Source organism: Pseudopodoces humilis, chromosome 5 (genome assembly GCF_049639895.1).
Source record: "Pseudopodoces humilis isolate 2021_Gansu_Grassland_sample_001 chromosome 5, ASM4963989v1, whole genome shotgun sequence".
Taxonomy (NCBI): Eukaryota; Metazoa; Chordata; class Aves; order Passeriformes; family Paridae; genus Pseudopodoces; species Pseudopodoces humilis.
In genome coordinates this window covers 32,907,046-32,933,820 of record NC_142204.1, presented here as the reverse complement: position 1 = coordinate 32,933,820, position 26,775 = coordinate 32,907,046, and the positions used below count along the sequence as shown (strand labels likewise).

The 26,775-nt window shown below is 33.9% G+C and overlaps 1 protein-coding gene across 1 annotated transcript in view; it reads left to right on the top strand.

Moving 5' to 3' along the window:
• LRRIQ1 (leucine rich repeats and IQ motif containing 1) overlaps positions 1–26,775 on the top strand; it is a 102,878-nt gene that overhangs the window by 17,835 nt on the left and 58,268 nt on the right. Inside the window, exons 13-18 of the mRNA XM_088055542.1 lie at positions 4,292–4,365; positions 4,662–4,755; positions 7,485–7,661; positions 14,444–14,920; positions 16,880–17,018; positions 19,468–19,587. Of these exons, the coding sequence (XP_087911668.1) occupies positions 4,292–4,365; positions 4,662–4,755; positions 7,485–7,661; positions 14,444–14,920; positions 16,880–17,018; positions 19,468–19,587 (1,081 nt within the window). The remainder of the gene's footprint in view (positions 1–4,291; positions 4,366–4,661; positions 4,756–7,484; positions 7,662–14,443; positions 14,921–16,879; positions 17,019–19,467; positions 19,588–26,775) is intronic.

The following is a 26,775-nucleotide window of genomic DNA, read 5'->3' as shown; positions in this document are numbered from 1 at the left end:
TTGGTCTGCTGAGTTCCTTTTGCTGGGCTGTGAGAAAGGACATATTTTTGGATCAACAGGCTGGATGTACTAAAAATAAGTATACATTTTGCCCCCAAACAATTCCCCTTATTTCCATGATGTGTCTGTAGCTTACATCAAATCTTTTGGACAAACAGGACAAGATAGCCTTAAATTCATATTAAAAGCCTCAAAATTCCTGGCATTTCAGTAGCCTGCTCTGTTACACTCACTTTATGTACACTTATAAGCAGCTCCATATGTGTGTGCTATAGCATAAGTAACTCGATGTTCTATAGAAACAGTGAATGTAATGGAGTAAGCTGTTGAAAGAAAAGCTGTTTCTTTGCTTTTATCCTACAGCCAGTGCAATTTTGTGAATTTTTTCCAAGTGTGCACTGAGTGCCATTTCCTCTTTACTGACTGCAGGAAGCCAATATAATGATAATGCTATGAATCTGTATTCTTTCTGAAAGTGAGGTACTGTGAAAAGAAAATTCTTACACTAATTGATGCTTTGAGATGCCTGAGATGCTTTGTCTGCATCATAAATCAGAAATTATCAAAAGTAAAACTCAAAAAAAATTTTTTTTTTAATTGTTTTATACCTACAGTGTAACAAGGAAGTGAAACAGGTAGTGGTTAACTCCCTCAAATAGAAAAAAGACAGCTTTCACCACTGCTGCTTTTATTAAGTGTTTTATTGTGGCTTTTACATACAAAGCATATTCTTGATTAATGCACGATTGACCAAAGACAATGATGAATTTCTTCTTGACTTGGTTTCTGCAGAGCTGGGACTATGAAGATCCATGCTCTATTTTGTAGCAGCTGAGGAGACAATTGTTAAGTTAGTTTTAAAAAGAGACATATTCTTTTTTCTTTTGTGGTGGATAAAGATTTAGGTGTAGGAGAAAGCAACCTTGTCCTTGTATAAGGTTAATAAATTTTTAATATGCGTTAAGAGTTCATGTAGCATTTACATTTACATGTAATCCCATTTAACTATGTAATTTATTAGTTAATGTATTTTTAATTTAAAAGTTTTACAGTGAGATGCTAAATGTGCTGTTCAGGTAGACATTCTTTTTCAACTTCAAAATTGACAAAATCCCTCCTGAGATTTCTGTTTTAATGTGGTATTAATAAGACAAAGTTATTTTTTTTGCTATCTTTTGCCTTTCAGTAAGATAACCTAAGTGAGATGGATAAAAATTCAATGCAATCAACTGAAAAAGTTCTTTTTTTATATTGGGAAAATGGTTTGGCCACAATCAAATTTGTTGTGAACATGTTGCTCCCATGTTTTTGCATCTAGATGAATTCCTAAAAGGCTTATATTGGAAGTGATAAAAAGTTGGTTAAGTTCTTTCTTAGCATGCATTGTTCTCTCAAATATATATGGTGTCTGTGTTTTAACTGAATTTCTCAGATGTGAGAGTTGAGTTCCTTGCAAGCCATGCTGTTTTGAGAATTTGACTGCTTTTCTAGAATTATTGTGATGACTCTAAATGTCATTGGATGTTGAAATAAGTCATTAATGAGAAAAGCTATACTGATATATAGTGCTTTTCTTCATCCTATCCTTATCACCCTAGATGTTTTAAATAATTTTTAGCAATTCTTTGCTGGTGATAAACTTATCTCTAAGTATGTGGCATCATGGGTAATGTACTTGAAGTACTGCCTACTAGAGTATGAAGTGGCTGCCTGACTGATTTCCTATATTCTGTGAATATGCCACTTATAAATATGGTGATTATTGCAAACTAAATTGTCTTTAATTTAAGGAATGAAAAAGAAATCTGGTCTTCACATGAAGATCTAGATTATGAGAAATTTATTTTAGTTATTTTGCCTTGCTTCCGGCTAATTGCTTAGTAACATCAATGCTAATTTTTCTGGGGAAAAGCAGTTGTATGGTAGGATTTAGGCCATCTTGAGCAGTAACTGTTATTCATGTTCAGAAACACAATCTTCATTTTCTCTGATACATACTTGCAACAATTCTTAAGTCTTGTTTTCTGATATAGTTAAAGAACATAAAGAACATAAACTCTATCTCTGACCTGTTCTGCTAGTGCCTTAAATGGGAGCAGAAAAAGGAAGTTATAGCTTTCTTTTTTGTGAATATCTTTTACTTTTGTGTCTTCTTTGTAATTTATATCTCTCTTATGCCCAGGGCTAATGTGACAAGGTCAAGTAGTATTAAGTTTTCAGTAATGTCCTTTGTCTTTCTGGTTTGAATTTTCTTAGGAAAAAAATTAACAAAGAATGTCGGTAAAGGGAAAGCTATAGAATGACAGAGAAATGTTTTAACTCTCATAATGCCAACGGCAGGCAAGGACAGTCCAGTGGACAATTTCTAATTCACCACAGTATATGCTGATAAACATCCAGAGAACTTATGACATATAAAAACCCTGCATTATCTTTTGACCCTTATGCAAAATATTACTTTTTTTCTGTGTATATATATATATATATATAGTCATGAATTTTCAGGTTTTTGCAGCCATAATACTAGCCAGTAATATCTATGATGATATTTGCTACAAATATTAAATATATTTATGTACTATTAACTGATAATGAGAAACTAAAATGCTGAAATTTGTAGTACTATATACACATATTCATATAAGGCTTAATGCTTTATAGAGTCAATACTTTTTCATAGTTATTTGATTCCTTGGAAAACTTCCATAGCACAAAGAAAATAGATCTAAATAGGATTAGAACCAGGACGGCTTTACAATGTAGTTTAAGAAAGAAATGGAACTATAGTGGCATGTACTCAGTTGGCTTTATATCTCTTTCTCTGAATTTACTCTTAAAATGTTATGTTGTCATATAGAAATACTTCCCAACTGAATGTGGAAATTATTTTTTTTTCTTCTTTAAATTTGGTTGTTTTTTCAATAAGATTAAATAATCTACAACCAACATTTAGTCCATAATTAGTGCACCAGAGTAAAATTCAGCTCTGCCTTTCCATTGTAAAGCCTGTGCTGGAAACACAACCGTCATATATTTCAGCAACAAAGACGCATTTTTGTCTCTCAATAATTTTGAGTACATTTCATTTTTTTGTAGGGTCATATTTCAGGCAAAAATAATTCTGATTTATACCTTTCAAGGGCACTACACCCTGAGAAAATACTACTTTCCGTGACTAGCATTTACAAACTGACCACATACAGTGCCATTTCTGTACCGTTCTCTTGTAATGATAGGGCCTTGCCCTTACAGGGAAGAAACATGTTACCTAAACATGTATTTCTTTAAAAAATGTATAGTTGGTGTACTATATGCTTAAACATTCTAGTTTTAGTTGACAATTGTGATTCTTTTTATCTTGATTTTTACCTTTTCTTGCCTCTCATATTTAACATAAATAAAGATTAACTTTAATCTGAAAATATTAGGCAATAGCCTGGCAGCTGAACAAAACATTCAATATTCATTCTTACATCAATGGAAGTTTGTAAGCAAAGAAATAACACTGAGCGTCAGTCCTTTAGTAGTAGCAATAACTCACATCTTACAATCCCAATCCCATTTTGTTGAATGTCAGCTCAGTTTCTTTACATTTACTCTTTAATACTGCAAACAAGAATTTTGTCCTGTCTTTAGTACTGCTTTACTGCACTATTGCTCAAGAAAAGCTCTGATAATGCAAGAGGAGCCATTCCATAACTGTCTCAGTAATCAGCACCTATTTGATACAGTCTGACAGAAGTAGTAAGACAGATGAAGCATAAAAATATATTGCAGGATAGTGCAGCCTTGATCTGTTGAAAAACACATCCATGACAACAGTTATGCTACTTTTAGGGTCTAGGAAGTAATGTGCTGATTGGAGAAGAGAAACAACCTGTTAAGAAGTTTGAGCAATGAGGAAAGACGACAGAGACCAAGAAAATTTTATTTTTTCTCGAGTCAGGACCTTCTATTAGTACCATTCTAGTTATAGTGCCTAAAGGAAAGCCAGCCGAGTTGTGTAAATTTTTTAAGACTTCAGATCTTCGCCACAAAATGCAGGGAACAGAATTAGATATTTATCAGATAAAAAAAACCATTAATGAGAAAATATTAAAAACCGAGGTGCTGAGAAAACTAAGAAATACTTTCAAGTTAAGATTTCAGTAATTAGTCCTAGCATCTTGGATAGATAAATGGGCATTTACTTATATAAATAAGTAAATTTTCATACCTGGAAATGATTCCGGTGCCTTTCTGTTGAACCGCTGTTAAATTTTTAAAAAATTCTTTTCTGTTTTGTTCTTAGATTAATTGACCTTGTGCCTTTAAATTCATTTGTGTTTCTGGAAGAGCTTGATATCAAAAATAACTGCTTGTCAGGTGAGTTGTGTTGAAAAAATAAAAGCCCCATTCAAATAAGAACATCTTAGTTAAATGATAGACTGAATTGAATGGGATTATTCTCATGTATTTATAACAGATATTTATATGGAAAATACATAAATATTTTCCAAACACGAATGTTATAGATATTAATTAAAACTATACTGTATGGATAGCAGTCTTGCTTTTAGGACTGCATGATGTTGGTACATTTTACTTTCTTGTAAGAGTTTTTGGGAAATAAAATGGTTCTGCATTTGGACATATTTAGGCTTCTTTCTGCTATATTACAGATCTTAAAGATGTCCATACCTGGTTTAGTGGCTGTCATAAACTAAAGGAGTTATCATTGAGTGGGAATCCTCTATTCCAAGAAAAGAACTGGAGGTAAGCTAAATCAAAAATCAGAATCGGACAACAGATTGTTGTATATATCTTAGTTAAACAGTAGAAACACTCCCACATATAGTCTGAACAGTCTCACTGCTGTGACAGGTTCACATTGCACGTAGCTAGTGAAGGAGTAGTGTCTGTTAGAAGAAAAAGCCAGGATGAATGTTCAATTTTTCCTTAGTAGTTGAAAATGAGCCTTTTTTATCCTCCTTGAATTTCCTTATCTCTACATCAAAAATTAATAGGTCTTATAATTATGAAAGAGATGTAAGTGCAATGCTGTTATTTGCCCCTCAGTGGTGTATAATACTGGAATAATGATTTGAAAAATCAAAGAGCTAGTCCTAGAGATTATGGTATGTCCCTATATAAAAAATGAGTAGGGTAGAAAAGAAACTTGACATACAAAATTATATGCTGTTACCATCATTCCTGAAATAAGTATTTAAATGGGTTTGTAAACCATAGGAATAAAATTCCAAATGAATGGGTTTTTTGTATGATTTTTTGCATATTAGACGTAGTACTTGAGGTGTGGCCTCACACCTAGTGCTAAGCACAGGGGTATGATCACTACCCTAGTCCTGCTGGCTCACTAGAATCTAAAAAAAACAAAATCACCCTTACATTACATTTATATCTTCCATTTGAAGATTTTTGTACAAATTTAGGATTGTTGATCAAAAGAAAATACTCAACTATTTCTAATTTTTCGTTAGAAGTGTTTGAGTAGTTTAAAAGATAGCTATGCAAGTACATTCTTGATTGATTTGTTTGAATTTTTAATAAACAGACTTATTTGCACCTCATGATTCCTGCAGGTAATTTCATTCATAAAATTCTGTGACTGTGACAGAATGTTTTGAATTTCCATTTCTATTGTTTGAATTCCCACTATTTTACAAAACTGTTATTTCACTAGTAATCTGGAGGGAAAAGGTTTCTGAATTTCAGTTTAACTATGAGAACTGACACTTTAGATTGCTTAAACTAATAGAGTTTTTATGGTTAGACAAGAGATGAATTTTTCTAAAGGATTTAAAGTATGGGATACTATGAAGTATGGATTTGGTGAATATAGCATTGACTGTAACTTCAGACAATATGTTCCAGTTAACTTTACATAACCCCTTGATACCAACAAAGGAATTAGTTGTAAAATTTCCCAATCAGTTTTGTACTTTCATGTCCAGCCAGCGATAACACCGACAAAAGTGAAGTAGTAAGAAATCTCTTTCTAAAAATTAAACCCTGGGATCAGTCTGACTACTCCTAGGGGAATATGTTTCAATGCTGAAATGATTAATAGAGCCTCTTAAGTGACAGAATATTCACCAGGAAGTTTCCACTAAATGAAATATTGACTCAGCCCTTCACCAGGAGGAACCCAGCTGGAAAAATGAGTGTTGAGAGCCCACAGCTCTAAGAGACAAAACTTCCATCATTGATCAGCTTTGATATGTCACTGTTTTGGTGTACCGATGTTCAACATCAACTTTGGTAATTTCTCTCTATGTGTTCAGGAATTGTTGATCTAAATCCATAATTTTATTCCAAATGTACTTCAGACGGTCTTAGCCTTCCTTAATGGGCAGTAGAGAAGGAATGTTTTCTACTTGCAAAAAACTGATGTTCTATTGTGTTATTTGGAATATTATAACACGGTCATAAAAACTCTGATTTTCAACTTAGTGTATGTTGTTTGAACTGAGTAGTAGTCCTTTACCTTCACAGGGAATAGTCAGGGAGCTCCAAAATTTTGAAAACAATACTCTTTTTTAATAATAAGGGGATTTACAGCATACAATTAGTATTCTTTCAAGAGTTAGTGTTACTTAAAACTGAGTTAATGAAAATATTGAGAGTTGATATAATTTTGCAGTCTTCAAACTTTCAACAAATTGTTCTGGTTCAAGAAATATGTGAAACAAGATTGCAGTAGCAGCTTACATCTCTCAATAGCCTAAACAAAACCGTATGGATGGTACATTTTCTTTATGTTTTTTGGGTTTTTTTTGTGTTTTTTTCTCTTTGATTAGGTAAATTTTTCATACATATCTTTTCTTACATCAGTGGCCATAGCTGTCCTTTTTATAGCAAGGAAATTTCATCTTTGCTCTCATTCTTTTCACTGACTTGATTTCAGTATTTCAAAAGTAGGTTTTTTTTTTCTTGTCAGGCATACTGAATACTTGTCAGTCACTATATGTGGTATATGCAAATGATAAAGGGACTAGAATTGGCAAGGTTTAGTATTTTGTGCAGTTTAAAAATTTAAGTTTTTTAATGTGTCTACATAATCAGCTCTGTATCTTAATCCTATGTTTTATTTTGCTGTGTTCCCTACTAATCAAATGAATTACAGGTGCCTATGCACAAGTGTGTCAAATTTTCCTATTAAGGTTTGTGCAGGTAAAATTCTAGCTCTAGTGATTTGAGACTATTGCCAGTGACTTCCTTGGTGTCAGTATTTCATCAGTGCTCTTTATACCAATTAAGTATTAAGAAGTCTTGCTATGTTCTGTGTTTTATTCTTTATATTATTCTTTAGTTTAAGTATAAATTCTTAGTTAATATGTTAACATATTAAATAAGGACAAATGTATGCAAAAATTTAGAGAGCTATCTTCGTGTTCTGTATTGCTACATGATTGTATCAATAAAATGGGTGTTTTAGCATAAGGATTTTTTCAAAAACTAATTATGATTTCTTTTTTCTTAAGGTCTTCCATGTTGGAGATTCTTCCTAGTTTACAGTTGCTTAATGGTGAAGTCTTAATCCATCATACTTTACCCACAACTGAAAAAATCAAAGCATCAGAATTAGGAACTTTTCTGGAACTTTGTCAAGTTCAAATTGTGGAAATTATTCAACTGAAAAAAAAGGCCGCTGAATTGGAGTATGTATTTATGTGAATATAAATTGTATTCAGAAATATTTTTTTACATATTATTACTGAAGTTCTGGTTGGCATATGAATTTTACTTAGGGTTTTTTGCCTGGAAAAGTATTAGGATAAGAAAGTGATTAGAATCACTGACTTCAGAGCAAAGTCTGTTTTAGACAGATATTAAGTTATGAGTGCCTTGAGTTTTGTTTCTTTAAGTTTGGGAAAACAAGTGGTTCAAAAACCTGCAGTTAGAAGTAGTTAAATGAATTTATGCACACAACATAGTATAGTGCTATGCAGGAATTGTGGTTTAAATCCTGAAAGTTGCATAATCATATTAACAACATATAAGCATATTAACATGATTTCCAACTTTATCAACTCTGATTTGGCTCTAATTTGGTACAATATGCTCTATTTGCATTTCTGCATTTGTCTTCCATGTGTAAGTTATTCACATTCTAAATAATTGAAAAGATTTGACCTCTTTTCTCTTAAGGTAGTGAGTTAGATGAATCTGTGTACAGGTCTTTAATTTTGTCATACTTGCTACCTCTATCACTGTTACCATGGTTAGTTGTCCAGTAGCTTCAGCTTAGATCATGCAAGTGGTTATTTATCACTTACACATGCTGTGTTTTAATTGTTTTAAAATATCTAAATATCTCAAACTTCTCATTTCTGCACTTAGTAATACTGCATGTTTTTTTCTTGTATAGTTCCTTTTAATTTCCTAGCAGGTTCAGAAAATCCTTATAGTCCTTTGAATATCCAGCTAACGTTTTAATTTTTGGAAAACTAGTTTTCTTGATTCTACCAGGTACTGAACATTACCCCAGAGAAGGTGAAGCACGTAATGTTTTACATTGTTTTAGTTTGAAGTTTGCCTTGCATACTTTGTTGGTTCAGGAAAAGCATGCACTTTTTTTTCAGAATCTGGCTATTTTGTGTTTCTATGTAAGCCTGTATGTCCTTGGTATCTTATTACTAGCTAACAGTTTATTACATTGTTGTATTATTGCAGTTTTTACTAAGGTGCAATAAAATCTTCATAGCTCAGAATCAGATTAACTTGAAAAGAGGTTTGTATTAAGAATTAGATTGAAATTTGTTGGGAGAAATTATATAGTGCATTTTTCTATGACAGATGTAATGTGTAAGTGGCTTCTAAAAGTCATATGTTTCTCCATTACACCATCAAGATATGTCTTCTCCACTTTTGTGATTTTTGGCTTCTGGTTTGCAGGTGGGAAGCTGATATTTCCTAATCTGTTTACCATCCTGAAATGGTGTTCTCACCTTCCTTTTCCATAAAGGAAAATAAAGCTCTCCTTTTCCATGATTGAGAAAATTCTCCATGTCTGATATTTAGATATTTCATCATTATCCTTTTGCAGAAAAAAGTCGGTTTGTAATTAGGATATGACTCATGAGCAAACTAGCAGAATCTAGAGACCTAACTTTCATATACATTCCTGCAGGATGGTAAAAAATGAGAGGAAAAGATGATATTCCTAAAATTTACGGTTTTTTAATTCTGTATGAATGGACAGAAGAAAGATAAATAAGAAATTTATTGTTGGGTCATCAGGCTCAGACCATCCATTAATTATGAGGAGTATGTGGCTCACACTACTTTCTGGAAGCTGACTTGTACTTCTAACATCTTTTATCAAAGACTGGGAGTGAGACAGAGCGCAGGCTTACTGTGCTTGCAGACCACAAGTATTCAAAGGCAGTTGTTGAGGGGAGGGCTACCAATCAGACCACAGGCAAGATGGGAGGACAGGTCACCAGGAGCCTTGTAGATTCAACAAGGACAAGTGCAAAGTCCTTTATCTAGGAAGGAGGTAAAGACAGGAGGCCTTCTGCCCACTCCCAGGCTACTTGCTGAGTGGAAGAGAGGAGGCCTTGACTTTGTCCAAGCACTGTTCAGCAAAACATTAGTGTTTGATCGATATAGTTTCGGTTGCAAATCTAAATCACGACATTAAATGGGCAACTGTAGTGAGAGTTAATTCATTCCAGCCAGAGGTAGTACAACTGGACATAAGGAGAAACCTTTTTAGTGTGGGACAGTGATGAATTGCAATAGGCTGCCTGGAGTAGTTGTGCAGTCTTGTTTGTGGAGATTTGCAAGACCTGACTGGATGAAAACCTGAGCAGACTGGTCTGATTTGAGAGCTAACCCAGCTTTGAAGCAGAAGGTTGGACCAGAGACCTCCTGAGGTTCCTTCAGTTGAGAATTTGATTATGGTTCTATGTAAATTTTGAAAGATAAATGTTTGAAAGAGCCTGCAGATGTTTCAGAGCAGTAGTGGAAAGAGGTGATTATGTAAACATCTCTTTGCTGAATGTCTGGTTTGGGTGGAGGGAAGGTGGGGAATGCAGAAGAGGGAGGGTTGTGGAGTTTTTAAGCTTTTGAGAATTCATTCATGATTTTTTAAATCAGTAACCATGGCATGTATCAAATTTGGTCTTAAAATTAATTTCTTGTGTGTTAAAGACATCTATCTTTTATTTTGACTGAAGTAAAATTTATGGATGACTTGAAAACCATTGCAAACTGCAGTTCATAAAAGGAACTCTAAACAACTTGTTTGTATATAAGCCTTAACAGCATAGCTATTATACATACATATTGCAATACTTTGACTGAATTAATGTGACATTGCTAAACAACAGGCCAACAATAGATCAAGCTTCTATCTGTTTCACATGTTGCTAAGTTATGAGCCCCTGTAGGTGCGACCTCAAGTATGTAAGCTGCCAAAAGTAATCACTGCTTGCTTCCCTAATCTGTTTCATACACCACTGCTGCCCAGTTAAATTCTCTGTGCTGTTTCTTCATGAAACTTCTCTGTTCTTGCCATGCTTAAGCATAAAAATTACTTTTCAATAGAATTTATCGATTATACAAAATATTTTCTGTCACATAACCTCTAGATGACTTGTAATAAGTAATCATGTAAAGAAATAATATGACACCTGTGCTGCAGCAATTTGTTTTCAGCCATCAAATGTGCAGTTTTCTGGCTAGTGGAACTTGAACTTTACAAATACTGTATCTATATTACAGTGAAAATGATAGGAATTTCATAAATGGTGTTGCAAGGAGAGACTAATCCAACAGTGACCTATTTCATGTTTGTAAGGGACTTTGGTAAAGTGCAGTTGAACATCAGTAATGATGCTTATTGAAGTTTTTCTGAAGACATTAGATTTTACCCCACTCCATTGCAAACAAAAGCTCACATAAATGGAGGTTTACTATTTGAATATTCCATGTATTATAATTATGAAAGTCAGAGAAGGGAAAAACATGATACTAAGTGAGGTTTTAACTAGCAAACACTAGCATATGAAGGGGTCGAATATTATGATTTAACTGCAAGGACCAGGAGAAAACCGCCATTCATGATCAGAACGGGCTTGTTTTTTCCAAGCCTGTCCCTTTTGCCTCTTAGGCATTTGCTCTGCTGACTTTTCCAGATTTACTGGCTCATTCTGACAAAACTATGCTCTTTGAATAACCAGGCAGCCATTGCAGGTGTGATTGCAGTAGAAAATTCTATACAAAATGTATTTAGCTCTATAAGCAAGCCTCTGCCACCTCTTTAAATTTCTTAAGTTGCAACATTTTTGTTGATTTGAACTCCACTGGAAGACCTTTAAGCATGAATAATCTGTCCTTTTCTATATCTGTTAAGTCAATCTGTGCATGGATCCTTAGGCTTCCTAGGTGCTGCCAGTGGGGTTTATTCCTCCTCCCTCTACTCCTCCGTTGCATAGGAATTGAGCAGGTTTTGGTCTAAATTAACCAGGACAGTCATGGATACTCTTTGTGAATTGATGTGAGGACTGAAGTTGTAACAGTCCTTAATAAATGCCTGACTTAAATTTCCAAATAGATTAAAATCTAATTCTAATACTTTTGTCTTTCCTCAAAGTCCCTGGAAAATGCTGGCACAAATAGAGAGGTATCTGGTAACAGCAACAAAAAAAAAAAAAAAAAAAACAACAAAAACCAAAACAAAAAACCAAACCAAAACAACCTACAAGCAGCTTTTTGCTCTTAGTATTTTTTTTGTAAAAATAGTATCTTGGTCTTTAGTATCAGGGCTGCTAGTTTAGCATATTTGTGCAGTACTGCAAAACTCATCCCTTGTTCTTCTGGCTTCTTACCCCTTTCTCCCACGGCAAAAGCAGTGGTTATGCTTTGTGGTTATGCTAAAATTTGCATATGGCATAAATCACTTTCACTTGTTATGATCAAAATAAAGCTGTGGGTAGCCTGGCAGCAACTAAGCATGAAGGAATGTGCTGGTCAAAGCTGAAAGCCATAAAAAATTTGCTGTTGCAAGGCCACCATATTTATATTTCATTGCATTCTAAGCAGCCAGACACTATGGATACTGGTGTTTCCATAGGATAATTTCATTTCTTGTTTTGTCTCAATGCCAGTTTATGCTTAAAATCTTGGTCAGATCTTAACCAAGAAGCAATTCCAGGTTAAGTGTGACAAATAACACTGCAAAAGGTCTGAAAGGCGATGAATTTCCATTAATTGAAAAGTAAATATTGTGGTATAAAAGTCTTTATATTGACATAATTTTTACTGTGTCTTCTCTCTTTCCTTGTACGTTTTTTGTTTTGTTTTTTTTTTTTATCATTAAAGAAGTAAACCAGTCCTGCCTATTTTCCATTACAGCAATTTCTTTTCTGTGGTTTTAATAAGCAATCTTCAGGAGCACATCTCTGGTATCAAGAGTGCAGTGCTACTGAGACACTGAGAAAGTTGCAGTGTGTTGATAGGATGCCTGAAATCCCTGTTCACTGAAGGGAAGCAGCAAGCTGACTGCCACGTTAGTACTAGGTCCAATCGTGACCTTTGGTGTCTGTGCACTGGAGAGCCTCAGACATACCCTGCCACTTCATAGTCTCTGATATCACTTCACCTTCCTTTGTAGTTTCTTTAAATAATTAGGCTACTGTGACTGCCTAAATCAAAAAGTTGTTGGTACAGAGGGCAGCCTAAAAATCCTGCACAATCAAAGTATAATGGTGGATTGCTGGGGAAGGTATGGGAGAGAATGCATGTCCACAATGACAAGATGATATTTTGCAGCCACTGCTTGGAAAAACTGCCCAAAAACCAGCCTCTATAAAAAAAAATGAGCACACATTCCCTGATGACCACAAAATTATTCCCTGCCTGAATTTTAGCTTCCTCAATCTCCCTTTCCATTTCTGCTTGACTTATTCATAGCCACTGGAAGGGTGAAATAGCTGCTTGAGATACCCCTGCACCTGTCAAAGGAGAGGATTCACTGTTATGGTGGTTAGTTTTTCTTTCTTATGGTGGTTAGTTTTTCTTTCTTTCTGTTTTTTTTTACCATGAGCAAGGATACTTAGGATATGGTTTTCACAGGTAATTTTTTTTGTTCAATATATAAAACATTCTGGGTTTTTCTGCAATATTTTAATTTTTATAAACAAATAAACCAACAAAATAAAGCAAAGAAAAGGAAAACAATTTTTGGTTTTTTTTTTTGTCTTCTCACCATATTATTGTATGTAGAAATTCAGTAATGATCTTGTACCAGATTTATATTTTTTATATACTTGAATATTAACATAATTCTATATATTTAACTAAAGAATTTAACTAATGCTTTAAGTAGTTAGCACTGAAGTTGCATTAGCAGAGGAAGAGTTGGAATCCTTTTTGCTCTTCTAGGGTCTGATTGATTATGTTCTTAAAAATCTAAAATGTTCTTAGTTGAACTTCACTGAGGATATAATTATAATGGTAAAGAGTCCCCAATAAAACCTTTTAAAAATTTTACGTTTCCAGAATGATGAACAGGAAGGAAATTTCTGTTATTCTAACTATAATTTTAGTACCTAATTTTTCCAGACTAACAAGAAAATTTATCTTATTTCTACTTTTTCTCTTGGATTGCTGACCTAGAATTGACTTTTTACTCCTTTGGAATTAGCACCAGATTACAGATCTCTGCATTTATCTGTACTATTAAAGAAAAATGTTTTCATGATTCCAGAAGTACCTGCTGCCTAATAAAATGAACAAACACCATTCAAAGTACAGACATCTGTCTGAATCTGTAACAATTAGTTCATACTTACTCTTACTTAACCTCATCATTTAGATAGTGTAACACAAAGAACTAATGAGAGCCAGACTTCATAGGTTACAATTGCTTCAGTCTAGCACTTTGCCTTATATTGATAAAAAGATCTGTACTTGAAAGTTTGTTATCCTGAATTTTATTTAGATACTGTAGTTTATTGGTTTGAATCTAAGTTTGGGGTTTGTTGCTGTGTTATCTAAATTTTAAAATTACTGTTATTTTTATATGAACTTTCATAGTTGCCAGATAAGATTGATTAAGGCAAAATTGCCTCAAACCCTCTAAAAATTTGGGCTTCACATGCCACTAACCACACAGAAAGTTAATAGTGAAATGTATGCTGTAATGGCTATTTTAAAAGGACTGAAAACTTTCTCTTTTAGAAAAACTCAGAGTAAAATAAAAAAATATGTGTGATTATATTTTAAATATGTCCAACTATTAAAATTTATAATTACTGAAACTGGATTTCCAATCAGAGTAATTGCTATTTGTTGTAAGAATATGGAAACATGTAAAAATACTTGAAAATACAAGCTATTTTAGGAAATAATAGAGGGATTTTTTTTTTTTTAAAGCATTCCAACAGACATGTTGTCCTGGGGTGTTGACATTTTTTTTTTTTTTTTTTTCCAGAATTGCTTCTTCTATTGATTCTGCACTGGGACAATGCTGGTATTTTAATCAGTTGATGAAACTTAGTATTAAACATCGATATGTACATGAGTATGGTGAACTGAACATTACTGACAGAGATGGACCAGAAGCACTTCAAAATCATTTAAAACAAACATCCACTGGCTGCCTACAGGAAAATAACCTCTTTATCATGGGTGTGACAGAAAATAAACAGGTCTTGTTGGATCCTTCCAAAAGATGGATTACTACTGGTGATATTCAGGCCACATTCATTAACTCCTCCATACCTGTGCATCAGAAGGAAAATAGAGGAGATCAGAGAGTGAAGCAGGAGAGCACTGAATCTTGTATTAATTACAGTGGGGAGAGCAAAGGCAACAATAACATGTCAAGCCAACTCACATTGCAAAAGTCAGTGATAGTAGCAAGTGATACGGGAAGAAATCTCCAGCAATTTGGTGATGATACAGAAAGGTGAGATGGATGTCGTGTTGCTTTCAAGTTGATTATATAGATAGATAATAATAGGAGTGAGGATTTTTTGTTTAAAACAGAGGCACAGAACTTGTAAGATAATATTTTTAAGTTTATTAGACAAGAAAGAGTTATATTCAAATGTTGAACACTATTTTTCTATATTAACAAGTAAGAATCCTTTGTGGTATTCTCCCAGTTGGTATTTTAGGATATAGATATTTACATACTTCAAATAAGGTTAAGACACCAATTTAATGACACATGCAGAGTTAGGAATACAAATGCCAAATGTTTTGCAGAAAGTTTGGAGGAGATTAACTAGAAACTAGTATAATGTTTTTTTTTGCCAGAATTATTAATTAGAAATTCAAAACTGTGTAAACTTTACAGTCAGTACCATTTAGAAAGCAAGAGGGAAAATTGCTTAAATCTACAATCCTAATCCCTTGATTTAGGCCAGTCTTCTGCTGTTGTGATGATTGAAGAGCTAATGGCCTGCCCTGCTTTTGGTACTCCAAAATGCCTTAACCTGCTTCTTAAAATTAGAGGCAGGGGTGAGAGGACAGTTCAACTTATGTGTCCCCAGATTTTCTCCTGCATGAAAAAGGCTGGTTTATTACCTCTTTGAAATGTGTTTGCTGCTGATTTGTATGGTTCTGGATGTACATACGAGGAAAACAGAAGCTGATTGTTTTTGCAGTAAATCCTCAAGAATTGAGTTAAAATTTCATAAGAATTTGGTTTCAAAAACATGTATTGAGAACAATATGGAAAAAGCAAGCATGGTGGGTGTGCTTCTTTGAGCTGTTTAGGTTTATGGTAAATAGGACAGTAGGTGCTTAAGACACTAATAATTTTTCATAAAATTTATGATTAAGGAAGACCATGCATCAGCAAGCTGAGAGCAAGAATACATTAGTCTATTGCATGAGATGAATACTTCAAAATTTTTTCTGAAATGGTTCCTTTAGTTTTTCATTAATGTTTTGAATTAATTCTGTAAATGTGATTTTGGAGAGTTCTCTTCAAAACAGAATGCAAACCATTTTTTTGTATTTGTCTTGACCTCTGAAGTGTGATCATTTTTTTATTTTTTGCTGACTAGTAGTCCTCTATTTAAATAGATGCACTACACAAGGAAAGGAATTATGTAGAGATTGGAAATTTAGATGTCTTTTCTTTAATACACTGTCCAATTGAAATAGTATTTTGTGGAGAAAAGAATTCCAAGATAATAAATATAGTAAAGTCACAATGCAGAGCTGACATTATACTTTTTCTCCATCAGTATGAATTATTTGAACATATATTTAGAAATATGAGTCACTGAACAGATCTAAATATTCTGTACTTAGTGCTTCTTAAAAAATGAGCAAGTTAGAAAATGTACTCATATAACCAGTGGTCAGAAATCTTAAAGTCTAAAGAAGTCTTAAACTCAGGCAAAAGATGAAGTTGCACTTCCTGTGCTTTTTCTGTCTGCTCCATTAAAAATACCTGTCTCATGTTTTCAGTACTCATTCCTCTTTAGTGCTTGGTGTTTGTTTTTTGGTAGTTTTTTTTTTATTATTTGTTTTGTTTATTTATTTGTTTGTTGTTGTTTATTTGTACGTTTATTCAGTACTTATTCAATGACTTTATTCAGTCATTTTCACACCACTTCTGCTCCTAATCCTTCCTTTGAGGACTTTTCCTCTACTGAGACTATTTGCAGAATAGAGCCCAGCGGAGATTAGTCCTTAGATAATTAGATTCAGAAGTTAAATGATGTGAATATCCTCCAGTGTTTCTGAACATATATGTCATATCTGGATTGTAATTTCTTGTTTAGTGGCACAACTTTACATTTTTCTCAAAGCACAGTCCTATATTTTATGGCTGAAGTTTGGCAGATATGGTGATCCAGTTGTTTTGGTGAGGATATGTGAGTCATAAATGTATTTATTTCTCCATGAGACTACATACAGCAGCATCCTTGATCCAGTCCTTTTGGCGGCAGTACCATGCTCAGAGGAAAAATGATTGCAGTAGAACAGAAAATCATCAGTTTGCAGGAGCTTTGAGACAGAAGCATGAAGCTGCCACAGTAATCCAGGTTGGTTGATGATATTTTCTTATTTTGTAAGTTTAATAACAAAAAAAATCTTTCTAGTTTTCTCTAATTGTCATCTGTAATCTATTTTTGCTTATTATCATTTTAAGTTTCATAATTAAACATTTTTGTTTTATTTAATCAGCATAAGTTTCTTGTTTCTTAAACAGATACTTCTTTACAAAAAAAAGCATTATAGAATATAATACATATATTTTTTATACATAAAAATATTTTCCCTTTTCCACCAAGTATTTCTCAGAATTATTTTTACTTGATTTAATTCTAATATTATGCTTAAGAGATACTGTGCCCGTGCTCTTACTGGGGCCTGTCTGTGCTATGAAACTGATGGATGCTGTGTAACTAATCTGTTGTGTCAGATATCTATGTGACTAAATAATCTTCCTGTCTCTTCTATTCTACCTTTCCATTTCTTTCCTTCTCTTCCCATCTCCAAAACCCGGGATTGCTTTATCCATATTGTCCTTGGGAACAGACCATGGCCTAGGCTGTCCTATGGTAGGTACTGAGCTAATAACAGTTAAACAGAATGGATTACCACAGGCAGGAGTTGAAGTCCATACCTTGACTCTGTTTAGTTTGGTAACCAGCATTTGCCTGCCAAGTTGACAAGGTTCATGGGGGTATTTTTTACATTTTGAAGCAAGTCAGTGCTGTCAATTTCATATTTTTTTTATATTTTCAAGTTTACTTGGAAACATTCCATAAAGTCTTATACACGAATTTCAAAAATGACAAAGTGCTTTAGAAGTAAAAATTTCTTTTTGGAGTATAATGTGGAGCTAGCATATTAACAATTGATTTCCATAAACTTATTTAATCCATTTTTGGACTTAGTTATTTAGCCTCTACTGTATATTAAAGTGGTGCTTTTAACAAATCTATATAGTGATTAATATGCGCTTCCTTTCATTTGTTTCAAACATGGTAACTCCCAAAATGAGTATGAAAATAAAAGTAATTTATTATTTCTCTTCTGTGCATATTACAGATACTTAGATCTCTCATACACCCATCCTTATAACCACTTTTTGTAAATAAAATTTTAGTCTGTTTGGTCTCTTTTCACATTTCTCTGTAATTCTCTTTATCTTTTTGTTCCTCTCTGAACCTTTGCCACAATCTGTTACAATCTTTTTTAAAGGAGCAACAAGATCTGAATTCCATAGGCAGATATAGAATGAATTTGTACAGTAAGAAAGTTTTTATTTTATTTCTTAAAAACTACTACATGTAATTTTTCTTTTTGATCATGACTGAGCACAGACCTGGTGCTTTCATAGGTTTCTATTAGCAGCTGCCTCAAAATTTAGGCTTCTGCATATATCATTAGGATTAGTTTTCTCCTTTAAATCTGTCAAAACTAATTGTCTTTCTTGAATGAAATATATTTGTCATTTGATCACTCATTAATATCAGGATATTTTATCTTGATGCTTATGAAGGCCTGTAGAAAAATAACAACAATGAAGTTAGAAGAAAGCAACTCTAAAGCATTTAATCATTTTGTAATAATCAGGAAATATGTGTGTAAAATAGTAACATTTTCAATAATTTATGTGATTAGAAAAACTTTTTCTAAAAATTAATCATCTAAATGTTAAGCCAGCATATGAGATTTACCCTTCCTGTTTTAGTGTTTTCATTGCAGAGCCATTAAAGGTGTACACCACCACTGCTTTTATGACAGTGAGAATATTTTGCATGGTGTTTGAAACACTTGGGGCATCTTGAATTCTAATGGTGTCAAATACTGATTTGGGGGGAAGTTGCTGTGTTGTATGTAGTTTTCTTAATTTCATCTAACTCATTTTGATCTCTGAAGTGTTTTTTCTGGACATGATTCTATGCTTGGCATATTTTTCTGACACCCTTTCTAGTTTTCTAGCACTTTAATTTTAATGTGCTTATTTTTCTTAGAGATGATTATGCTTACTGGTAATCTTTTTTTAAAATAAAGATCATAGACAGTTAAGAAAGAGTTATTGACCTAGGTGAAATACGAGAGATGTTTCCAAGAATTGCTACTTATAAACCTGAAGACATTTAGTGCATCTGTATTTTTATTCTCAGTAGTTTGAAAGTTGGCACTCAGGCTTTCCCTATGTAGCCTTTCCTTTCAGTTTAAAATAGTCCCTGAAGGAATTGTCAAATAATTAATTAGTTGACCCAGGTTTGTAGTTGAGGGAGTTGCAGGATTCCTTTCTACTTACTTGTGGAGAGCCTCTTGAGTACTCTATGCTTTAGACATATGCTGGCATTTAATTTGTCTTGTAGTTTTAAATGTCACATAAAGTTCAAAAAACAGATCATTGAGCTATTAAACAAAGGCCCAAGATGTTTTATCTTCCTAATGGGATAACTTAGAGAATCTGGATTTGGACTTGATCTATGGTTATGTATAACATGCTTTAAATTTTTTGTTTAGGCATTTTGGAAGGGTTTTCTTTTGCGAAAGAAACTGGCCAGTGCTCTTGCACATGTTAAAAGTGATGAAGTGGAAGATGAATATGAAGAAATAAATGTGGATGCTTTCACGCTTTCTGAAGTAAGCACAGTAATTAGCTTCACTATTCTTCATAAGCTATCATGAAGGTGTTGGAAATAAGAAAAATAGAAAGCACTACCAAGGCTGGGATTAACATGTTGGATGTCCAGAAATAAAGAAGCATTTCTTATTTATAGCTGATTTAGATGTATTTTTCTTGGATTCCTGCTATTTGAGATGCTCTGGTACTTACTGTTCTATTAATGTCACACCCACTGTAGAATGCCATATATTTTTACAGCTAAAGGGCAATCAAATGAGAGTAAGGAAACAGTTTCTTTTAGTCCAAATATTTATCTTTTCAGTATTTTAATAACAAATTATAATTTCAGTAATATTTTAATATGTATTTTGTTCATTTTCATGGTAGAATGAGACCAATTTAGAAAATACTGCAACACTGAATGTCAGCTATATTCCAGTAAAAATAACATATCCCCAAAGCAAAAAGTGAAGCAGGTTTATTCTCTTATGTGTAGTGTGCTAAAAAGATCAGAAGTTTAAATACAGTAGTAAGTTATGAAAAGGAGTACGCTTAAATCAGAAAAAAATAAAACGCACACTTAGCAACTCTGTTATGCCCAATAACCAGAAATTACTGCTTATTTTTACAAGTTATATAGAGTTAGAAATACTCTTTCCATTTCAAAAGGGTTGAAATTGGATGAGAAGTTTCCATTCTAAGAAATAAAAGTGGCTCCAGAGGAACATGGGGAATAACATGACATTCAAAACTGAATTTAGCTATATGTAGGTGAAAAACAAAAAATGTCTATGGGATCAATATTGTTATTCAGTAAACAAGAAAAAGAATCTTTAAAGAATTTTTTTTCTTTATAGCCTCAAAAGATAATCTATATGGGAAGTCCTAGACTTAGTATGCATATTAAATAGTAATTGATGAGTCACCTATGTAATTGTCTGGAGGACTCTTTCTCTAATTGTTCACATTCATTGGCTGCTTTTCTTTTTTTTTATTTTTTATTAATCCTTTCAGGTAAAGCAAAAAAAAAAACAAAACTAACAGCACTTTAGCCTTTTGAGACCTAAGAGGATATAACTAAGATTGTTTTCATTAACCCTTGTCTCTGAATGTGCTTATTCAGCTGCTGTGTCTTTGCAAGAGCCATTTATCAATATTCCACTGTAATGTTGCAAAGGAGATTGATGCAATAGCCCTGCTACTGGCAGGACTTAGTCCCATTTATAAGTAGGTGTTTGTGTGGATCATGGAGTTATGAAACCAAGTGTGCTGTTTGTTGGTGTGGTGCAGTTTACAGTTGATCAGTTCATCTGATACCAGGCTTATTTTTCCAAGTCCTCCTCAAAGAAAATAGCTGGGCTTTCTGTGAAATTATTACCAATGAGTTGATGACTTAGGGTAATTTTATTTTTTTCTTCTCCTTTTTAGCAACTATTTTAAGGTATATTTTCAGAATTACTGCTTTATTTAAGAGCATGCAAAAGGTTTGAGGCAGAAGTTCCAAGAATCATTTGGTAGACAGGAAATGTGTGTGTGTAAACATAGAGATCTGGATTAAATTTTAGGATTTTAATTTGAAATACATATACAAAACAGTTTCATTAGTTGATGTTCTCTGATCCCTGGCTTCTTTCTAAAATAATAAAAAGCAGAACATTGAACATTATTTCTTCACACAGGAAGGAAGTGTCTGTTCGTATATTAAAGAAGGAAAATACCCTGTCTTGAACTAGTCAGCCAGTAGGCCGGAGTTTTACACACAATAATTCAGTTGAACCATTCTTGTTTCTCTCTGTCTGGCCCAAATAACCCTGTCATGTTTGGTTTTGGGGTTTTTTAATTGCTTAACTGAAAACTACGCAGACAATTTTGTTCCATCTTTCTGTCAACGAGACAATCATATTTGGGCAGGTGTTCCTGAGGCCAAGGAGAAAAGGAAGGAATGGAGAATGCGGGAGAAAGAAGCCCAGCTGATTTCAGAGAGATTTGTACTGTATCACCTTCTGGTGTTGCCACCACAATTTTTTTTTTTTTTTCTTTTTTATTTCTTTTTCACAAATTATTAATGAGTTTATCAGGAATGAAGTAAAACGTGGATCTTGGGAAAAATTCCCAGGAAGTGTTTAGGTTCAGATGATGACAGGTGAACCACGAGCTGACATTTTTAATTTGCACAGCAGGCTCAAAGGCTGAACTGTGAACTGATGTCAAATAAGTTACTCAAGCCCATAACTTCTTGTGATGAAAAATATAACATCTGTTTTCTACAGAGCAGTGTATATGATAAATTTATAGTTTATATGTCTGTGAAGGATATTTTTTTTTCAGTAAATGAATATTTCAATGTTTAACGTTGATGACTGTAACTAGAATGATAACCTGCAATATTTGTCTTTTTTTTTTCAAGTATATATATTGTCCATGCTGTTGATTTTGAGAAATGTGTGGCATACCTATACTAGGCATACACTCTAATCTGTCTAGCCCAGACTAGCTACTCACTACTAGGCTGTTTCCATATGTCTGTAGCTGTTTCTTTCTCTGCAGTTGGTAATACCAAATCATGTGGACTTCCTACTCCTGGAGAAACAAGCATCAGAAACTTGGAACAGTCTATACTTCCTATTCCTTCTTTTCTGATCTCAGTGTTTTATAGCAAAGTGCTGAAGCAGAGCCAAATAATGACACATGGTATCAGTGGCTATCTGTTGTGTCTCAAACAAGTGTGTAGGGAGGAGTATATATTGCTTGGCTAAGAGATCCCATATGCTAGGGTTTCAAGGAAGAGGAAAATATTTGGATACAATTTTGTACTGCAGATTTCAGTATTTTGTTGTATAGGGTGAGTGAAATGAGAGAGGAGGGAAGAAAAACCTTTCCTTATTGGAAACTGATACAAATGTCTTAAATCTTGTTTAAAAGCTTTTTGAATAGTTCACTATTTTGTGTTGTGGTGGTTTTGTTTTTTCTTATACTGTTATGTAGGTTTGAGTCATTATGATATTATTTGGTGTTATCTAACATTCTATAAAATCACTACCGTGCAAGCACCTATCTAAACCATTTGTAAATATCACTGTGCAATAAGTCATTAGGCATCAGTCTTAACAAAAAAATGTTTTATATCTTCATTATAAACTCTGTGTACCCAGTGTTCCATGGAAGGTGAGGCTTGAAACAGCATGGGGGGGGAACCCTAGTCTTTGACAAAGACCTTAACTTTGTTTATTCCCATTGAACAGTAGTATATTTTTAGTACAAGTTAAACACCTTATTACATGAAAAAAGGATTGCATGTGATTGGGCTAGAGGAATGGGCTTTATCTAACAATAGCATGAATAGTAGTCATTTCACCTGAACCATTGATGATACCTTCTTGTATCCATATCAGCTCCCATCCATTGCCAAAGTCATTCAGAGGCGACTGGTGGCAGTAGTGTTTTGTGTCTGGTTGTGCGATGTCAAACAGGCTGTCCCAGACGACATGAAAGATCTGGCCAGCAGATGTTTCACAAAGTATGAGCCTGGTATTTAGTGATATCTTCACGTCTTTCATGTGGACTTTGGAGAATTCCAGCCTACATGCTCCAGAAGGCTGATCTTAAGGCAACCATTCATCAGCAGTCCATCCATGTAGCAAATTATCTACAAGGCAGAGCTCACGTTACCTCTGGTGGATGAAATCTGACAGCATATTTGCTTGACATAGCTCTTACTTCTGTACCATCTAAATATCAGTATTGTTGTTTTCTTGATGTAAATATGATGTGAGCCAAATGCAAAATGTCTAAACTGGCCAAGGATATAGAAAGCTGAATAAGTTAAATATGATGAGTTTTTAGACAATTGTTTACCCTGAGCAATGACCACTGAATAAGTATATGGACCCATCTTATTCTCATCAAGAGAAATATCAATATTGATGATTAAATGGCACACAAAGTAAGTATTTTAAAACTGTATTTAACTGCATTTTAAATTTAATTTTAATCACTTTAGTCATTCTTTTTCATAAAGAAAATCACTTTATAAGTTGCAATCAAGTTAAAAAGAAATCCATCACTGCTTTGTTCATCAAAGAAGATGAACTGTTGCCCTGAGACAGAGTGTTGTTCTTGTTCTGAGCTTGTTTATGTAGATTTTTTAAATTCCAGGGTTTTTGACAGCTTTTGAAATTATTGTTCAGGAATTTCCTTCTCTCTCTTTTTTTTTTTTTTTTTTTGCATATCCACACTCAGATACATAGCCATTCCCAATTTTTTTGCTAACCTTCCAAAGAGGGTAGGTAGCAGTTTTATTTTTCTTCTCATTTTTTCTTTTCTGAGGGCTGGAAAGAATAAGAACTAGCTCATGTGTGCTAACTGTTAATAAATAAATGGTAATTAGAAAAAGCATTTCCTCATGTCTCCCATCTTTAATTTTCTTATCACATGTCCAAACTAGACCCATATGATGTGTTTTGTTTTCTTTTCTGATAATCCTTCATAATGTGGTTTATCTCAGACTGGAAGCTTATGATTGTGAGTTTGTGACAGTGATTGCTGTTTTCTGGCTAGTGCCAGGAAATAAATGTTGCCCATGGATTAGAAGGTCCCCATAACATTTCTTGCATCTTGACATTCTTATATATGTCTAATTCCTTTAATTGCTTATAAATATCAGATTAGCATCCAGCTTTTCTGCATTATTTGCTGCAAAGAATATGATCCTTTTTTCATCAAATTTCAGGTAAAGTTACAGTGTTGTAGAAAAGCAAAAAAGTGCTTGTTGAAAATTTCATTAGATCCACACTCTTCTTTTAAAAAGGAGGAAAAAACTCTCTCCTAGGCAATATATTGGAGGATCAATCTTTTTTCAATGAGTGTTTATCAATAATCTTTTGATATGTTCCTGTTGCTTCAGCTGCTGTGTTAGTGGATTGCATGCCATTCATAGTTTGTGGCATCTGGAGATGCATAAAACTTCTACGTTTTTCAGCAGTACTGCTTATCTCATTTTCTAGTTGTCTCAGGTGTTCTGGACTTGGAAGTGGGTTGTTGCAGTCAGTACCTGAAAAAATAAACACAAGCACAGCTACTAAAGGCTGTCACTAGCGCTCCAGCTTCACAGCTCAGGCAGGATGTGCTCTGGTTGTTTTCTGGCTTTCCACCATGACATCTTGATTCTTCCTACCACCTGAAATGCTGCTAACAAAACCTATTTTCATTACTTGCCTCTATCCAGTTCTTGGTTAAATAGCCAGATTCAAACAAATATTTCCCAAAGGAAAGCCTACTAGTGATGCATAGCACTGCAAATTTGGAAAGTATATGTAGCAAATGGTGTAGTATTTTTCTAAGTTACATTTTGTTCCTATGACATAGCAAAGGATAGCCATATCATTAATTATAATTCTTATTATATCTCTAAAGACAAAGCATCAAAATTGAATAAGCAAAGCAAGCAATGGAAAAATGTATGTAAGTGGAAAAAAAAGCTTTAATTTTTTGAAGTTTCTATTCGCTACTCTAGCCTCAAAGGAAAATTGTTCTAAGCCAAAAGCATCATTATAAATGGAAGCAATAATACAGTCACAGATTCTTCTCAATGACTACATCTCCATCTGGAGTCTTTTGAAAGCTGAGCTTTTAGAGGGATCTCTAATCATTGAATATATCTTCTCTAAGTTCTTTAATTTTTGTGTAATGTTGAAACTGATGTTTTGGTATAGATAGATAGATAGATAGATAGGTTGTGTTTAAAATATGTAGTTAAATGTCTAATATTTAGCATGTCCACATACATAGATTTCCATTAAAAAAGATTTTTTAGTAGTCCCTATTTACAAATTTCAGGAGCTAACCTATTTGATTTGTCTGTACTCTGTGAGAAGAAGCCATTGATTCTGTGAATATTGTTATTGAGTTAAATTGCAGTTCTTATGGAGGAACCGAAGAGGAACATGAGATGTCAGCTTATGTGATGCTCTGCACTTAAATCTCTCCATGTCTTATTGCCTGGAGCTTGAAATCCTTTGGGTTTAGAGAAAAGCAGATGTTATCCAATTGCAGCACATCTTAACTCCCCTGAACATATGCAAGTCCAAGGGAACAGATAGGATGCATCCAAGGGGGTTGAACAAGCTGTCTGAAATAATTTTGAGTTTACTCTCTATCATCTTTGAAAAATCACAGCAACTGGGGAGGTGACTGGAAAAGAGCAGACATCACACCCATCTTCAGAAAAGTGAAGAAAATCCAGGGAACTAGAAGCCATTGACATTATCTCATTTTCTGGGAATGCTTGGAGTAAATATATTCAGAAGCCAATTTTAAATCCATGAAAAAAAGTGATTGTGAGAATCTAGCGTGGGTTTACCAAGGACTCGTCACGTTGATTGTTTTCTGTCACAAAGTGACTGACACTATGAGTAAGGGGAGTGCAGTGCATATGGCATGCCTTTATTTTAGGAAGGCTGTTGACTATCTCCTAGAGTCTTATTCCCAAAATTTATTGAGATATGGGCTGGGAAAGTAGACAATAAGGTCATTGGCAAATTGGCTGCAGTACCAGGCTCAAATAGTTGCATTTTGTGGGGCAAAATTTCGGAGTCATAATTACTGGTGGACAGTAATTAATGGAGCCCTTCATGGATGGTAGGGAGACCAAAATAGTAAAAAAAATTATTAGCTACCTGTATGATGGAGCAGAATGCAGTCTCAAGTGTGCAGATGGTGCTGTATTGAGGGCAGTGGTTGGCATGTTTGGAGGATCAGGGAGTTCTTCAGAGCAGCCTGCACAGGCTAGATAGACAGGCTGACCAGAGCCTCGTAATGATTGCCAAGAGCAAGTGCAAAGTCCAATATATGGGCAATACTGTTGGCCAGGGTCTGACTTTCTGGGAAGCAGTCCCACAGGAAAGGATGTGTAGTCATAACGGACTTTTCATGCAATGTTTTAGTTTCTAACAGTGTAAACAAAGAATGGTAAAAGACCCCAAACACCTCATATGCTAAAATACAGTCTTAATTTAGCTAAAATCTGTTTAAGTTTATGTCTAGGTTGTCTTAGAATAGAGTGGGCTAAGGAATCTTAAATGGTAAATGCTGTCCTACTACTCAGTCTAGTATTATTTTGGCATGAAAAACACTTAAAAACTTTTTTTTTATATGGATATAGGAGCAGCTACTGATCATTTCATAAACCAGGAAAACATCCCAAAGAA